The sequence below is a fragment of the Fundulus heteroclitus genome, chromosome 8, assembly GCF_011125445.2.
Source record: "Fundulus heteroclitus isolate FHET01 chromosome 8, MU-UCD_Fhet_4.1, whole genome shotgun sequence".
Classification (NCBI taxonomy): Eukaryota; Metazoa; Chordata; class Actinopteri; order Cyprinodontiformes; family Fundulidae; genus Fundulus; species Fundulus heteroclitus.
In genome coordinates, this window is record NC_046368.1 from 31,107,264 (window position 1) to 31,125,689 (window position 18,426).

General features: G+C 40.3%; 1 protein-coding gene across 3 annotated transcripts in view; it reads left to right on the plus strand.

Annotated features, from left to right (window-relative positions):
* LOC105915521 (unconventional myosin-XVIIIb) overlaps positions 1-18,426 on the plus strand; it is an 81,954-nt gene that overhangs the window by 13,544 nt on the left and 49,984 nt on the right. For all 3 annotated transcript variants that reach the window (XR_004931560.1, XM_036140568.1, XM_036140569.1), the window contains exons 4-12: positions 358-771; positions 2,301-2,364; positions 4,940-5,052; positions 7,179-7,346; positions 7,519-7,729; positions 7,814-7,956; positions 8,039-8,139; positions 9,681-9,744; positions 16,100-16,244. Coding sequence is in view for 2 of the 3 variants with exons in the window: in XM_036140568.1 (XP_035996461.1) it covers positions 358-771; positions 2,301-2,364; positions 4,940-5,052; positions 7,179-7,346; positions 7,519-7,729; positions 7,814-7,956; positions 8,039-8,139; positions 9,681-9,744; positions 16,100-16,244 (1,423 nt within the window). In the remaining variant the exon portion in view is untranslated. The remainder of the gene's footprint in view (positions 1-357; positions 772-2,300; positions 2,365-4,939; positions 5,053-7,178; positions 7,347-7,518; positions 7,730-7,813; positions 7,957-8,038; positions 8,140-9,680; positions 9,745-16,099; positions 16,245-18,426) is intronic.

Sequence of the window (18,426 nt, forward strand, 5' to 3'; positions counted from 1 at the left end):
AAATTGTTAAAAAAAAGTCCTGCTACAGATTCTCAATTGGATAAGGTTCTTGGCTTTGACTAGGCCAACATATTAACAGTAGTGATTGCAGCTGAAAAAATGTACTGTTAAACAGTTTTCAAATTTGACCTTTACTCAATATTTCATTGGTATACGGTATATGTAATTTGTTATTTCAGTTCCTTTAATGTATCCATTTCTGCAAAGCACCTTTAAATACCTTGTGTCTGAGTAGTGTTATACAAATACAGCTACTTTGCCTTGAGGAGGTTAGCTAACAACAGCTAGTAAAAAGGTGAAATATAACAGCATCCAAAGAACTTCATCAGTATATTCCTAATTTCTTCCCTAATTCAGCCGAACAAACTGAGCGACAACCTCGTGCAACAGTTCCTTGTCCCAGATCAGACTCCTCCAATCCTCGAGGCAGAGATGGCACTGCGGGCTGAACAGGTCAACAACAGCAAACAGAAAAGGTCCAACTCCGCCCAGTCGGATAGCAGGCCCTCGTCTCAGCGCCACATTTTGACTCCGGACTCCGACAATAAACCAGAAAGCAGACAGACCTTAACACCGGAGCCCCTGAAGCAAAACCAGCAACAGGAAAAGAAGCAAGAAATCAGCAGTAAGAAGGCACTGCAACCTGAGCGGAAAGGGAAGAGGATAGAGGATGTGGAGAAGGTGGAAAGAGCCGAGAATGGGGTGGAGGAGAGACAAGAACCCGAGGGAAGGCAAGCTGACGCAACGGTAACGGAGAACGATAGGAAGGAGGTATGTGTGTTTGTTTTATCATTTAAAAGGAACCTTTTATCTCCTGTTTTTTTCCCCAGGTGTTTCTTCTTAGGCCCAGAATCCCATCTAATTAAGACATTACTATTACTACGCCAAATATCAGGTAGAACGCTGGTGGCTTAGACTAGGTCCTGAGGATGTCTTCTAGAAGTTAAAGTAAGGTTCCCTTCTAGGGATACATTTTAGTTCAGTTCAGTTTATTTATTTAGCAACGACTGACAACACTCTTTGTCTTGGTGGTGGTGTCTATCTCTAGCAGTTATTGGGCAAGAGGCAGGGTATACCTTGCACAAGTCACCCATCCATCACAGAGACACTCTGGACAAACCAGCAGACACTCTCATTGCCATTGGCCATTTAGAGTAATCAATGGACCTAACAGTCAAATTTTGGACTGTGGGAGGAACCAGGAGTTTCAGAGAGAACCCATGCATGCATGGAAACTCATGCAGACTCCAGACAGGAAGACTCCAGCCAGGATTCAAACCTAGGACCTTCTAAAGCCTAAAACATGCTTTTCTTTATAACAATAGAATTTTTAATGATGGTTCTAGGATGTCGCTCAAATGTTTATGAGCTGCAGTTCACCTCTAACCCTTAATGCTGCCTGACTTTCACATTTCACACTAAAGCAACAACATGTTACAATATCTGAAACCCAGCTTGACATTATTTGTGAAAAGATCAAATGATTTTTGATCCTATACCAAAGTTGAGCTGGACCTGGAAAACTAGCAGGGGGATATGGGTAATCTAGTGAAATATTGTTTTTGGCATTTCTTTTATTTTAAATGAAAAAGTATATCCTTTCTTACCAATGTCTTGAATTATGAACTTTGAATATTTATATATTTTGCTGGTTATTGTGGAAAAACATCCAACTACAAAATAATTACATAAAATAAAATAACTGCTTAAATGCTTTTTAGAAAACATGGAGCACAGCAAAAAGGGATCTAAAATTAAGTAAAATTTTCTTGAAATTACTGTATGTATCCTTGATTTGAGCAGGTAAATAAGATTATCTGCCGATGGAATAGGATTTTTGCATTTGAAATAAGATGATGGAGATGAGTTGTTCCTATTATAAGTGCAGAATATCTAATTAGCTTATTTTAGGGGTCAAAATAATCATTCCATTGGCATGTTATATGGCAAAAATCTGCATCTATACAAGGTTTAAATTTTTTGCAGTCTTATTTGGATTTTGACTACATTCCACAATTTTGTCAAACATAACTCCGAAGCCTTAACATTTTTTTATTTTCGAGCATTGGACAATATTTTCAAATGAATGAAAATCCATTGAAACATTAGCTGGGCAACACACTATGTCAAAGCTTAACCAGTCTTTCAGATTCAAGATACATGGCATACTGTACAGGTAAAAACATCCAATAAATAAATACATAATATAAATAGTTTTAAAGAATAAAAACTGACATTTCTTTTTGTTTTTTTTTACTGATTTTCTGACATTTTTCTTGTTTTGCTATTTATCATGTTAGGTGAGGGACGTGTGGTATGAGGTTGGACCCGTGTGGTACGTCAACAAGGATGGTTTCACCCGCGGTGAGTTGTGAAGACAAAAGCACGCACAGGAGAAAGTATTGGTAATAAGAAAACTCTCGTGTCACAGGAGATAATAAAATGGTTGGGTCTTTACCAGGTTAAAAAAAATGCTTTAATATAACATTAGGTTCAGTAAAACACACAACAGATCATTTGTCATCATTTAGTTAATAAAAATTAATGTGTGAAAATATATAAATATTTATATCAATATAAGAAAAAGAGTAAGTGACCCCCAGAATTTTAGAAGCTGTCAAATGGACTGAATTTATACAACTCTTTACCACTAGTGCCTTACATCAGAGCTGCGTTCACCACTAACACTCACTAACGCACCCACATTCATACATCAATATCCAGAATGGTAGGCAGGTTGGGGTTAATTGTTTTGCCGAGGGGCACATTGGGATATGACAAGGGGAAGCTGAAATTCAACCTACAACTTTCAGATTGCAAGATGGCTACTCTTCCCACTGAGCCCCAGTATCCCACCTTTAGCAGCAATAAGCCTCAGTAATCTTTTTCTTTCTGACTGTGGATCTTTAACATTGCTGGTAGGAGTTTTGGCCCACTCTTCTTCACACAACTTTGTTTTTGTCATGATCCTTAGGTGTTCGTGTTTGGACGTGCTTGGATCATCCTTTCTTTTGCTTTACATTGTTTATGGTCAGTTTAGTCCTTCTTCTGTTGTTTTCCCCTGTAGATCTTCACTTTATTTTCTGTTTATATATGAGGGTCTTTGTAATATGTTTAGATCACGTTTTTTCCCCGTCTCTGTTCTGCCTCCCTCTGCTCAGCCTTCACCACTTCCCCTAAAGCTCTGAGTCACTCCAGCTCTTCCTCTCCTCACAGTATTTAAGCAGTTCTGATTTCCTGTTCAGGTCACTGGTTACTCAACAATTCGGTCTTCTTTGTTCTCCTCGTTGCACTCCAAAATAGGAACCAAACGTAACTACAATTTTCTTGAAATGAGTGTATTTGTCCTCGATTTGAGCAGGTAAATAAGGTTATCTGCCAATGGAGTATTTTGACCCCTAAAATAAGATAATTAGATAGACTGCACTTGGAAGGTGAGTTGATCCTATTTTAAGTGCATTAAACCGTATGCCATTGGCAGATCATTTAAACTTGTATGCTTAAATCAAGGATTAATACACTCATTTCAAGAAAATGTAATTTTTAGTTCCCTTTTTGCAGTGTGTCGTTGCTGGTTTTTGTTCCTTACTCCTCCTGCCTTCTGTGATTTTTTCTCTCCGTTGTTTTGGATCTCAGCTGTAGGTTTGACTCTTTTTTTTTATTAACAATCTCACTGAACTTTTCTGTGTTTTGAGTCTTCACCGACACACCATGACAGTTTCATTACTTCCAGGACCTTTGGCCAAGCAGCTTTTTTTTTTTAGAGAAGGGAATCTTTAATGGCAACCTTTGAAACAAGCCAGACTTCTTTAGTCTTGTTCTTATTACTGTGAGAAACTGTCCCTTTAACATGGCACCTTCCTAAACACAGGCGTGAAATCAATCATTTATTTGTGTAGCCCTTTCAACATCCACAAAGCTGGTGATCAAAATGCTTAACAAAACCAATACCTGCAAAAGTAAGTTCTGTTTACAATGTGCTGAAGTCTGGTTTGTTTTGGAACATCTGGAGTTTGATTAAAATAATTTAAAAAACCTGATACAGAAAACATCATTTCTATTATGGCCTGATACAAAAACACAACTAAAATAGAATGAACTTAGATTTTATAATGAATGTGTTTTTGGTGCTTATGATCATCTTAAATGCTATGGTCTGTTTTCTCACACTAAAACAATTCAGACTGACAAAGAACACTTTAAGTCATTTCATCTTCAGGTGATGTTTCCGTGTCTTAACAAATTACATCTGTTCTTTAAACAAGTTTTTTGGTCAGTTATATCAGCATGATATAATGTATGACTGGGAGGTAGTAGTTTTTCCACAAGGCTCAGTATGTCATATTTTATTCAGCTTAAATGAAAGCTTAATCAATTTCATTAAAAAAAAAGAAATCCATTTATCATTTATCTGGTAGTTTGTGTGAAAACAGATGATTAGAAAAAATATCAAACGTCATCTCTTGATGTCAAGAAAGATTATATGTGAGAATTTTTTCAACTTGATGTTCATGAAATTAAAGTACAGTAAAAGCTTTTGACTGTTTTAGTGAATGCATCATCCAGCTGAATTCTGTCAGCCACCTCGTCCAAACAGACGCTATCTCTCCAGGAATGTGATTTGGGATTAGTAAAATCATCTGTTAATCCACACACAATCTGCAGTGATCCAGGCTTTTGCATTGGCTGGATATCATGTTCTAGATTAGTTACAGCTGCTCTTTTTATCCGGCCCAGCTCTCGTGTCACGCTGCCCATCTACTCACTGCACTGATCCAGTTACAGCCTGGTAGCCCTGACCTGTGAGCCCAATCTTCACTTCTGCAGAAAAACTGATGGAAAACTCACCGAAAGACAAATAAAGCCATGTGCTTGTTTTTTTTTTCTGTGCCATTTTTATTGTCTGTTGGTGACAGCGCCTCACTTCTTTTCTTTTCAGCCACTCAGCTGAAACCGGATGATGGCACACCTGAACTCCCGGATGGTCGGATGAGAGTTCGCCTTGAGACAGACGGGTCGCTCCATGATGTCACAGAGTTTGAAGTTGAGAAGGTGACTTTATTTCTTTTTCTTTTTTTTGAAAGCCTACATTTTTAAATATCCCTGTATTTACCTTATCTTTTGCACATTACGGCCAAGCCAAGCCTAGCCAACTTTCCCCATATGAACTTTGAAAACAGACCAACTGAGACCACAGAGCTAAACAGACATCATACACAAGCGGTAAAAACACCAATACAAGAAGACACATAAAATATGTTATGAAGCAACTCTAACAAATTAAATAGACCCTCTCATGGTGGGTCAAAAGCCAATGAAATAAGACGAGTTTTCAGAGCACATGTAAAAATATATGCAGTGAAGAGGCCTGTCTAGTGTGGACTTTGGAGTGCACTGGGCAGGGTAGTTTCAAAGCCTTGGAGCTGCCACAGAAGGTTGTTCACAAGATTTAGTCCCAACCCTTCTCCTACATTATTATTTGTGTGTACAAGGAAAATAAGATAACTGATGATAGATAATGGAATAGAACATTCTTCTTATTCATATGTTTAAGTTATTCGTATGATTAAATGTATATTTAGTCAATTTTTTACATTAAAGATTGTTACCTAAATTTTTACAATGTTTTGGCATGTTTTGATATTTATTATCTAAATTATAACAAGTAACAGGCCATTTTAGGTAAAAGAAAAATCTTAAATACAAAGAAATCCTTAAATATAAAACTACTTGAACCAGTGACAAATAGGACACACATCTCATTAAGTTTAACATGGCAAAAGCTGCACAAATAAAGTTTCTCTAAACTAATAAAAAAGGCTTAAAATCCCTGTCTTAATTCTAACAAAATGAATAAGTATTTGCAAAAATAATAGACAATGATCAATACATAAAACCCATCAGAGAACGAAAAAAGGTGAAAATTCAATTCAAATTCAAAAATATATTAAAATACAGTTTAAAATGCTAAATACATAAAATAAAAACAATACCTTAACTGCAGGAAAATCACTTCCCTTTTAAAATGTCTGTTATATATAGAAAGGATCACCAACTTGCTTTTTTCGAGGCAATATCAGCCATAACGTCATATGAAACGTTGCTTCCAACCTCATGGTTAATACTGACAATGACCGGTTCACTCAGCCTTTCTTGCCCAGTGGCGAACCTTTGGCATGTTTAAATCCGTTTTAGCTTTGAAAGGTTGCATGTTTGAGTAGCTGCTGATTGATCTAAATTACATGATTAACGTAGAAATGGTTTTTGTTGCAAGCAGTGGTCTAGTGAAGCTCAAGAAGCTGAGCAGGGTTTTGAATCCGAATAATTTTTGATGATTATTTAAATTTTTATTTGCCTTTTAAAAAGCATGCACAATACGGCCCAGTTCTATTCTGTTTTGTTATTTTGGCCTGGCATTCATTTTCATTTAATGTAACAAGTTGATTTACCCTATTCAATGTGATGTATATTGATTGAATTAACAAAAAGAAATATGTAAGTTAAATATGTCCCACAGTGTTTTCTTTCTTTCTTTCGTTCTTTCTTTCTTTCTTTCTTTCTTTCTTTCTTTCTTTCTTTCTTTCTTTCTTTCTTTCTTTCTTTCTTTCTTTCTTTCTTTATGAATACATTTGGTGATGGATGCAGTTTTTTTGGCTTGAGCACATCCTCTAAAAAAATATCTGTGCACACGCCTGATGAACAATGACCTTAACTGAGACAAGGGAAACCTGCCGAATTTTAGAAGCTACAAAATGGTTTGTTTACATGAACAAAATAGAATCAGGAAGCTGTGAAATGGCAAAGAATGTGTGCAAACAGATTGGCTCAGGATAATTCCCACAATAAACATTTAAAGCACATTTAAAAGCATAACTTGAACTCCTAAAATCCTCTCTGAGGCACGATTAAGATTAAATTGGCAACTTTTTTATTTTTCAAATGCTCAAACCTACAGAACAGAAGTTTGGGGAACATAAATACTCCCAAATGCCATCATGTTGGTTTTAGTGCTCAAATTAAAATGCTTTGATTGTGTTTTTTTTATTTAAGCAACCCAATAAAGACTGACAATAAAGTTTTGTCTGGCTTTAATCAAACTGCTTTGTAGCCACCAATCAAAGTTACATTTGTGCAGAAGTTCAGTAGCCCTTTAATAGAGCGTCGCTCTGCGTCCCCAGTGTAACCCATCAGAACTGGACCTATGTGAAGATCTGAGCGACCTGCAGACTGTGAATGAAAGTGGAGTTCTGCACACGCTGACCAGCCGAGCTAAAGCCAACATGCCCCTCACTCATGCTGGACCCAACCTGGTCAGTTTGTGGCCCCCGCTTCAGACCCACAGCAAGGTGAGCTCCTAAACACTGTCCATCAATTGAGTACGTTAACAAAAAGGTGCACTCTCAGCAAACTATGGTTCAGTTGGTGAGGAAATTAGTTGCGAAATGTCAGCTGCTTGTGGAATAAAAATCCTACAAAAAGTCTGTACGTAGTTTTTCTCCCTTTTTCAACTGATAACAGACTCCGAAATCACGGCGAGGGGAGTCCGTGTGGGACGCTCCTCCTCCTCTGGCTGCGCTTGTCAGGCAGCTATATTTGTCGCTGGTTGGAACCAGGAGGGACCACAGCGTGTGCGCACTGGGACGAAGCGGCACAGGCAAGACCACAACATGCCAAGCTTTCACACATGCTCTCCTCAAACAAGCCGGTACAGCTGGACCGAACATCAGCGGTGGGTATCATCATCCTCTAAGACATGAGAAAAGAACCAGACAACACCCTCCAGAGTGTTTCACACAGGCATTTGTCTCACCAGTGGAGCGTGTGCAGGCCATGTTCACCATCCTGAGGTCTTTCGGCTGTGTGAGCTCCCAGCACAGCGACGCGTCTTCTCGGTTTGCCATGGTCTTCTCTCTGGACTTTAACCACGCTGGTCAGGTCTCTGCCGGACAGCTGCAGGTATGCCACACAGACAAACAGACACTGACATTCACACTTACCGAAGCTAATTACTTCCTGCTGTGTGGCTCTCCCTTGACAGACTATGATGCTGGACAAATGGAAAGTGTGTCAGAAGAGTCCAGGAGAAAGCAACTTCCTGGTCTTCTCTCAGATGCTGGCTGGACTCAGCACAGACTTGAGGTGATGTTCAAAATCAAAGTGGTATTGAAAAAACTTGTGCACATCTAGTGTTGTACAAAGAATATTAAGTCTTTTGTCATCTTTCAGCAAGAGCTTCGCTCGCCATCCATCCATCCATCCATCCATCCATCCATCCATCCATCCATCCATCCATCCATCCATCCATCCATCCATCCATCCATCCATCCATCCATCCATCCATCCATCCATCCATCCATCCACCTTCTAACACGTCTATCCCTTGTGGGGTTGTGAGGGTTGCTGGTGCTTCTCTCCAGCTGTCAATGGGTGAGAGGCGGGGTACACCCTGGACAGGTCACCAGTCTATCGCAGGGCAACACAGAGACTAACAGGACAAACAACAGTTCTCGGATTATAAGGCACACTGTGAATTTACATGTCTACGCGTGTCGTTGTCCACATATAAAATGCACCGGATTATAAGGCACATTACACGTTCTTCCCCAGTGTGTAATATACCTTCGCCCCTTGCAGACCCCGTTTTGGATGACCTGTCCCTGGCAAAAGCTGTCCCCGGAAATGTTCCCGATTTCAGTATAACATGATGTTGTAAAAGAAAGTTTAGTGCAACAAGAGGTATTTACCTGATCCTGTCCCTGCCTCATTGGCATTGCAGTTACGACAAAACAAACCAAATCCCAGACAGAGATTCTGTGCTTAACAAAATCAGAGACGTCCCCAGTTTTCATTAGAGAAATCAAATCCGGTCACATTAAGGAGGAAATATACTGGCCGCGTAACGTAAGCAGCGCAGCTTATGGGCATATTTTTAAAAGTGTACATTTACACCAGACACTGCAAAGTACGTTCCACAGCTGCGTGATTTTGCGGACAGAAAAACTTTCGTCGTTGTTAAGTAATTAAAAAAAGACAAGGTATCAGTAATATATGGATAAGGTATTAAATTACCAGTAATATATTATATGTTTTAATCTCCTAAAAGTCAGTGTCTTGACCATATCTGATTAGAAATCACATATTTTAGTTTTTTAGCTTGTTAGCTTGTCACAACTACATCATCCATGGCGCTGTATTTTTGACGACTCTTATTTTGCGATACTTACGGAAGTGAACAGAATGTTTTCCCATTTATTCCCTGCCAAACAGGAGCGTATATGCGTCTAAAATTATAACTTCAGTCTAATTTAGGCGTTGCTTAGCATTATGCTTCTAGTGTACATTTATTGACTGATTAGAATGAAAAGCTAACCTAAGCATAGGATGGATTGCTGGTTACCCTAACCTGCATTTCAGTGTGAATGTGAGGAGAAAGGGTTGTTTGTGTCGTGATGACTTGTGAACTTTGCCTTATGGCAGCTGGGATGGGCTTCAGCCAACCTGCAGACCTTAACATGATTAAACAATAGATGAAAAATATGTTGTTGCTGCTTTAACTTGTGCAAAGAATCAGAATCCTGAATGTCACAGCTCTTTTTTGCATCTGTGTTTTTATATATTCAACTGTTCCTCCCCCACCCTTAGAACATGTTCTGAATTACTTCCTGTTTATTGTTCCCCAGGACAGAACTGCAGCTGCACCAGCTCCCTGAATCCAACTCCTTTGGTATACTTCAGCCCACCAAGGTACAGAAAGTACAACTGCACTGTGTGCTTCATTCTGTGTTAGACGATGCACACATGATGGTTACTACAGGAATGGGGAATGTGTGTGACAAAGGAATATAGGACGCACAGCAAGGACAGCAGTAAGAGCTGCCAAGTCAGGTGCAAAGGCAGCAAAAACATCAGATTATCCTCCACTGCCGTTCTGATCCGAGAAGTATGTTGATTATAAAATGTTGAGGATGGCAGATAGGAGAAACATGACACAGAGCTCAGTCAGATATAAGGGAAAACTCAGAAACGTATGCTCACAATCAAAATACTGAGAAAAAAGGGGCAGGTATTTAAATTTGCACTGCTGGGTCATGACCAGCTTTTGAGCTTAGCTTCAAAATGCAAAACGAATAATGGATCAAGAGACAAAAAGAAATAAAGCAATTTATTGCAAAGCTTATTTAAGTTTAAGCTCAAACAGGTAGCTCTCCTGGCAGATGTCCTTTGTCCGACAGATCATCAGCAGAAGGAAGCTTATAGCACTATCAATAGATGGTGGAGCAAAACAAAACAAACCTTATATTTCAAACGAACCGTAGTTGAGTGGTAGCCCGAATGATAATAGCACGGGAAGCTAATAGCATTGTGCTAGCATTCGGTGCTAATTTAAAAAGGCTTCAGCTCGATTTTGGTCATAATGAGTGGACCGGAAAACACAAACATTAATATCCCATCAATGTATAAAACCCTTGTGGAAATAAAGTTTGTTACATCCGTTAAACACACTCAAATTACATCAGCATGGCATGGGTGCGAAGAAGCTAGCGGAACCTATCCTGTTAGCTCCATGTGTTTTAAGACACCGTGAAAACGTATTAAGTATACCATTCTAAATAAACCATTTAACTTTCCCTGTTTATTTCTCTGCCAAACCTGTTGGTGACTCCATGTCAGTTTGGTTCACTGTAGGGCATCCAGTTGAAAGCAGTTGAAGCAGGTAGTGTGAAGGCTGGTTGGGTGAAGCGGCATGTGGCTATGCAGCTGTTAGAAGGCGGCCCCGGGTCCTAAGCAACTCAGAACTGCGGGACTACAGCAGGGAAAATTGAGGACCGCAGCATGGGGTCTCTGCACTCTTGATTGATAGTGGCTCTGCTCCCAGGTCAGCTTCTCCTGCATGGCTTAGACCGACCACCACTGATATGATTACGATGTTAGTTTCATAGAAAGCAGACTTTACTCAGATTGGTCAACTCTGCAGATGCTTGTGAGTCTTTGAGTCCCATGAGGCTCGCATGGAAGCTTGTCTTCCCAGCGTGGACTCTCTCCTCAAGTGTCCACAGGCAAAGAGAAAGCTAAGTCTGTGGGATCTGGGCTTCGTAGCAGCGCCACCCTGCTGAGGGGGGTGGGGGGCAGTCCATTAGTGCCTGTAAAAATCTCCAATTTCTTTGGATACAACTTGGTCTGATTTTTCCTCATGGCATGATGGCAACATGTTTTAGTCCAATCTCAAGGACTCATATCTGTAAAGAAGGCCTCCTGTTGGCTACAGTCTTGCTTTTTTCTGCTCAGAATATAATCCCCTTTTCAGAGTCAACTTGAACTAAAGAGAACTGCGAGGAGATGGTCACAGGAAGCTTGAGGCCCTTCAGGGATGTTTTGAGGCAATGAACTGGGATTAACCTGGCCAGCTACAGGGAGAGGACATCAGGTGTGTGGCTGCTGACCATATAAACCTCTGGGTAGATAACACCATCTCTATCAGAACAGTGAAATGCTTCCCTAACAATGAACACTGGATCACGAGTGACCAGGAACTGCTGTGTTGGAAGAGGAAGTAAGAGGCATAGAAAATTCTCTTCTTAAAATATGTATGTTATCAAAGACGGCTCAGGCAAAACTCCAGTGCCTGTTTTCACAAAGTTTCTCATAGTGCGCTAAGAGAGCTCCTATCTCAGCCTAAAGGTTCTTACCTAGGAGACTTAGCTTAAAAGCAATTTAGATCTCTGCTGAGAGTGACTCTGAGTAAGGAGACAACAGAATATTTTATCTTAACGAGGAGGTTGAGCCCATTGCTAGGTGTGACGCTGTATTTTAAGAACTGTGATTGGTTGACAGTACAGGAAAAAAAACACAAAAACAAATGCTCTCCTAGTAAGCAAAGGAAAGAACTTAGCTGATTAAACTGCATCAAGAAATCTGTGCCGTGATGATGAAACTTAGCACAATTAAATAGTTGTCACACAGCATCAAAATGTTTGAACACACCTTATTTACATCCTCATTGTCATTTTGATTTGCTTGTTATGTTTACTTGCCATACTGGTCATTCTACTACTTTATCTATGTGATATTAATGCACTCACCTGTCAGCATTTTACTGAGATTGCCTGTTTGTATAAAGCGGTTGGATTTGGCACAACGACCAAGATAAAATGGAGAAAAAAAGGTACAACCCCCCCCCCCCCCCCCCCCCCTCCCGAAAGGAGCAGCACCTCTGTCCGCACAGTTCTGGGAGAAGAACAGAGGAGAATTAAAAAGTAAATCGGTCCCTGGATCACGGGGCAAATAGGCGTACAGATCAAAGCACCCTCTTCTCTGTGCGTCTTGTGCTACTTTTACGCACCAGCCTGGAAAGTGAGAAGCTCTCCGTGCAGCAATCAAAAGCCAGAGAGGAGAAGGCGAAACAAACTTCATATGAGCATTTAGGCTACTAGCATTGTCTTGTACATTACGGTAAATACTTTTTCACCACTTTCATCTTTTCTGCAGTATGTATTTATGTATAATTTTTTTTCTGCCACTTTTTCTATTTCTTCTAAAATGTTTAATAAGAAGAGCAATTCTGCAAATAATATAAACATTCCTCTGTAGTATATTCTTTGTACATTTCTCCAATTTGTATTCATGATCATTCAATATTTTTATACCTTGTTATTTATTTATACCAGAGCGGCACCTTTAACCTGTCGGGCCACTGAAACTAATTAATTGTACAATTTGATACAAAGTTCATGTGCTCATTTCTTCCACTGTTTAGGTAGTGGATTAGCCATTTAGCTCTCTCTGTTTCCATCACTTTCCCTGCTTCCTCATTACTCCTGACATTTTTTCACTTTAGGGGCTCTCTGAAGGCCTATGATGCTTTGTGAATAACTTTATACCAAGGTAAAATTCAAAGAAAAATCTCAGAATTTGGGAAATTCTGAGATTTTTCTTAAATTACGTCAGTAAGAGCTGCTTGTAGTCTTGTCCATCTCATGGAAGCGATCTTTATCAGCAAATGACAGGAAATCATACACTTACACAAATCTTTTCTTACATAGAGATCTCTCAAGGAATTAAACACAAACAGGGATATACGTGGAGGAAGAGGTAATACGCTCTTCCTGTCTGTCACGCTAATCCGCAAACAGATAATTGGCGAACTAACTTTGCGTTCATCACATTGTCATTCACGCTTAGTTTAGAAATTGTTTGTGGACAGGTTAATGTCCACTTAATTTGTACAATAACAACATTCACAACAAGATATTCACGTTCCTGGTTCTCAAAACACATCCACACAGACTTCTCCGCATAACAGGAGCAGTCACAGTTCCACAAAAGACCACTTAGAGTGAACTGTTATGCTTACTTTAAACATTGAGGATAGCTCTAAGGGCTTTACTAAACATGTTCATTACATTTTGGGCACAGAGTCATTTTCAGGGAATGAGATTGCATCTGCTGACAGGGCCTCCTAAAAAAACAGCAAGGATCAGCCCAGCCAAAAGAAAATGAATTGATTCACACGTACCATATAACAGGACAGTTCCCCTGTTGGTGGAGACAAGCTCACGCTCTCCTCTTTTATTTCTGTTTTTTTAAAGGCGCCCAACACTCGGCCCCTTAACCAGCTACCATTACAGCTATTGTTATGAGCAACATGCTAACGCGCTCTGTTTACCCGGCTACCATAATAACACTCCACACACAACACTTTGATTATTCTTCAAACGCTACAATCAGGGACATGTCCGAGTACAGCTGTTGATGTGGACTGGTTGTCTAAAACTGAGGCTTTCCCTGGAAGTTGGGGACATCTGCCAGGATAACCCAAGGCTATGAGTAGTGTTAGCGTTAGCTAGTGCTTAACTTGTGGCAGAACTTGGGACAAAACTTTCCTTCAATTGAAGGTAAATCCTGCCGTGTACTGTCGGTACTTACCAAACAGCCCTTCCTCGGCAATGGCAGGAAAGGTTGTTGCTGGGTGAAAGATTGCCATCAAAAATAAAATGAAGTGACGCATCTCTGTACTCTGTGACTGGGACACATGTTTTTTTTCTTTAAACAGTGTGCTGCTGTGTGACCCCTACTTTTTAGTTAGTAGTGGGGCGACATGGCACAGAGGTTAGGGAGTTCATCTTGTAATTGGGGGGTTGCCGGTTCAATCCCCCCGCACTGACTGTCTCTGTCGTGTGTCCTTGGGCAAGACACTTCACCAGCATTGCCTGCTGGCGGTGGTCAGAGGGCCTGGTGGTGCTGGTGCATGGTAGCCTCGCCTCTGTCAGTCTGCCCCAGGGCAGCTGTAGCGACTAACATAGCTCACCACCGTCAGGGTGTGAATGGGTGAATGACTGAACTGTAGTGTGAAGTGCTTTGGAGGTCGTCAAGACTAGTTAAAGCGCTATACAAGTACAAGCCATTAACCATTTAGTGTAACCCAGCTTTCTGGGTTCTGGGTTAGTTTGAAGGAGACTGGACTCGCAGCTGGGCTTTTGGGTTGCCGTGTGGCTCAGTAGCAATCTTTTATTTTCCCAACACTTCCGTACAACATACCGGCCGGCTCTTACTACCTACTCTATGGCAAATCTTGAGGCACATTTAACCAGCATGTATTGTATGTATTGGAAAATTATGACTATGTACAAAGAAAAAGATCTGAAGTTTAGAAATCAGACTAATGTGTGAATGCTGTTAGAAAGATCCTGTGAAGTAGTCAAAGTAAAGCACAGTCTTTTTTTATTTTATTTCCCACACTAGATCATTCTCTGTCGTGTGACAGGCGCCTTTTAAAAATAAAACTGGCTCTGTACTATAGTCAGCCAGCACATTCAACAAGCTCAGTCTCAGAAAACCACAGCATTCATTAGCAGCTGCTGTGTCACTGCTGAAACCTCAACATGTGAAACACAGCTGCAGTCTGTCTCAGTGACCCTCAGCGGCTGCAGCAGCAGCAGCAGGCGGTCAGAGGACCCAGAAATCAGCTCTGTTAGCTGTTCTCATAGCTGCCCTGATTACAGCTGAAGGTGACGGGGCTCCCACCCATGCTGCTGCCTCTCATGTCAATGAGTGACTCATCTGGATGGGAACAAAGAAATTGCTAAAGAAATTCTGCCTACTCAAAAATTGAAGATCTGCACTCAGGAGCCCCATTTGTATAAAATGTTTCAAAACTATATCTTTAACGTTTTAATTTATTTTCTTTCTCTCTATATAGGTTTGGAATATCAGTAGTAATATTATAGCAATGTACCAGCCAGACAATGATCCCTTCAATAAACAAACAGTATCTTCCTTGACCCCATGCCTTCAGGATGGGTTTATTCATTTTTCTCTGTTAATTTTTATTTATTTGTTTAGAACTTTCTTTAGGCTGACATTCAGGACTGAATCACATGCATAAACCTTTATTGCCACTTTGTTTGTGATGGTGGATGCTTCATTAACGGGTTTAAGCAGTTATTATACATGTACTTTTTCTGGACCAATCGCCATACTGGTATATCTCCCAAGGTTAACTTCTCATCTGATGCAGCAACTTTACTGACAAAGAAGAAGCTGCAGTATGTCCACCATCAGGTCCAGGTATTGTGAGAGGGGGCATGAGGTCCAAATCAGAGGACTCATGCAGAATATCTGAATGTTACTAAAAACATTGGAATAGTTCTTATAAATATATGCTGTATTACAGACAACAATCATTGAAAGAATAATTTCAGCCTCATATTTTAAAAGGTTCTGGGTTTAGTCCTAACAAATGGTACAACTCCGCCACCTGCTGCCCTAAGTAAATAAGGACCCCAGAAAAGTGTGCATTGTTTAGGGTTGGATCTAAATAGATAGGTGCTGTTTGTTGGATTGTTCCACTGCTTCAAAAGCATTGCCAGTGACCAAAATATGTTTTTTCCCCAGGTAGGAAAAGATGCTATAAAAAGCGTTGTTTAAAAACAGAGAGAATTAAATTAGAAAAATGAAACCAAATGGCTCCTGTAAGGACATTTATTTGATCTGTGATGTGACTCAGCAGTTCTTGCACCTTATTGGCCAGCTGCCTTTCAAAGGCAGCCTTGACAAACCACCAGCAACCTCCTCGTTTCTTTCTCTGCCTGTGTGCTTACAGGTTGAGGAAAAACAGCGAGCATCTGTTGCCTTCACCAAGCTGCTGACTGCCATGGAAACACTAAGCTTCTCAGCCGGCGAGCAGAAGGCGATCTGGCATGTTCTGGCTGCCATTTACCACCTGGGAGCTGCTGGGGCCTGTAAAGGTGACACATTAAATTCCCAATATCATCAGTCACACACTAAGCATCTCCCTCAGGTAATCACAATTGACTGAACAGGTACACCTCTAAAATTAGAAACCTGTGAAATAGCTCAATGTTTTTGTTTCTAATTTCAGGAAGTGAAACTCATTCAACTCGATTCAGTTAGTTTATACGATGCCATTTCACAGCCCCATCAGCTCAAGGCATTTTACAAAAATGTTAATCCAATCGTTCACATTCTAAGGCAGTTATATACACTGATATGGATACTACTTAAATTATGAAACAATGTAACCGAGTTCAGTTTAGTATTGAAATCTGTTGAAGTGTTTTATGTCTAAGGAAACCAAGCAGATCGAGAACATGCCCAGGTTTAATATTTCATGCCGAGCGTACTTGTAGCCACAGTGGAAAGGAAAACTCCCCCTTTAACAGGACGTACCCACAGAAAGATCACCAAAGCACTGATCCAGCAGTATAAATGACTGCATCAGTGCAGTGGGGGATGGAGACAATCAGCCATTGGTTCTGCTAAGGGGTTCATGAAGTCCAGGTTGCTTTAATAACAACCTTCTGCTCATCTCCATTGTTGGGTCTGGAGTCTCTCATCTTCCTCTTGATAATACTCCATAGATTTTCTGTGGGCTCGGGTCAGGCCAGTTTGCTGGCCAATTAAGACCAGGAGCACCATGGTCATTGGACCAGTTAGTGGTACCTTTGGCAGTGTGGGCAGGTACCAAGTCCTGCTTGAAAATTTAATCAGTATATCCATAAAGCTTGTCAGCAGAAGGAAGCATAAGAGCCTCAAATGTTTCCTGTGGTCATCAGAAAACCCATTGGGCCAACACCAGATGACATGGTGCACCAGATCATCACTGACCCTGAAAACCTCACACTGGATTTCAAGCAACATTGGTTCTGTACTGCGCCGCTCTTCCTTCAGACTTCCAGATGAAATTCTTGAATGGATTTTGCCTGACAATCATCTTAAGGCTGTGGTTTTACCTGCTGCTGGTTAATCTTTTCCTACCACATTTCCTTCCACTCAACTGGATACAACAGTCTGTGAACAAGCAGCTTCTGTGGCAATGACCTTTTTTGGCTTATCCTCTTTGAGAGCGTTATTGACTGTGTTCTGGTCATCTGTCAAGTCAGCAGTCCTCCCAGGACTCTGTCAACTGCTGATCCAGACTGAGAGACCATTTAGAGGCTCCGGAAACATTTGCACGTGTTTTAAGTGAATTAACTGATCAGGGTGGGACACCATGAGTTTCTAATAATGAGCCTTTTTACAATATTCACATTTTCTGAGATCCTGGATTCCAGTGCCCGTTTTCACAAAGATTCTCAGAGTCCTCTCAGAGAGCTCCTATTTTAGAGTCTTAGCTTAAGAGTGATTCAGATCTCTGCTGTAGGGAGATGACAGAAACTTTTATCTTAGTGAGGAGGTATGGTTGACCCTGAGCCATGATTGGTTGATAGTACAAGAAAAAAACAAAACACAAATGCGCTCCCAATGATCAAAGGAGAAAAATTAATTCATGAGACTGGATTGAGAAATGTGTCATGATGATAAAATTTAGCTAAATTAATTGATTAGTCTTTTTACTAATTTATCTATTTGATATTAATGCACTCTCACCTGTCAGAATGTTACTGGGATTGGGAAGCGGATGTATTGGTTAAACGACCGACAGAAAATGGAAAAAAAGGTGGAGAAAACCGAACTGGACAGCGTACAGCTCGCGGTTCTGGGAGTAGAATAAAGGAGTGTTGAAAGGTAAATTGGTCCTTGGATCATTCTGAAAATACACAGACTCTGAAGCGTATTGCCGCAGATCAATGCACCTTTTTCTCTGCTCCTCTTGGTGCTTTTATAACCCAGCCTGAAAAGTGAGAAGCACTGCAGGAATCAAAAGTGAGGAGATGGTATCACACAAGCGACTGACATCATCATGCAATACAGAAAATACTTTCTCAACTCTTTTATACATATTCTTTGTAAATCTCTCCATTTTGTATTTTTTATTGATCGTCAATACAATAGCATTACTAGTCGCGCCTTTAACCTGTTGGGCTGCAATAAATTACTTAATTTCCCTCTATGGATGATAAAGTTGATCTTATCTACACATTATAATTGTATGATGGTTGTTAAAGAAGCTTATGTGCTTATTTCATC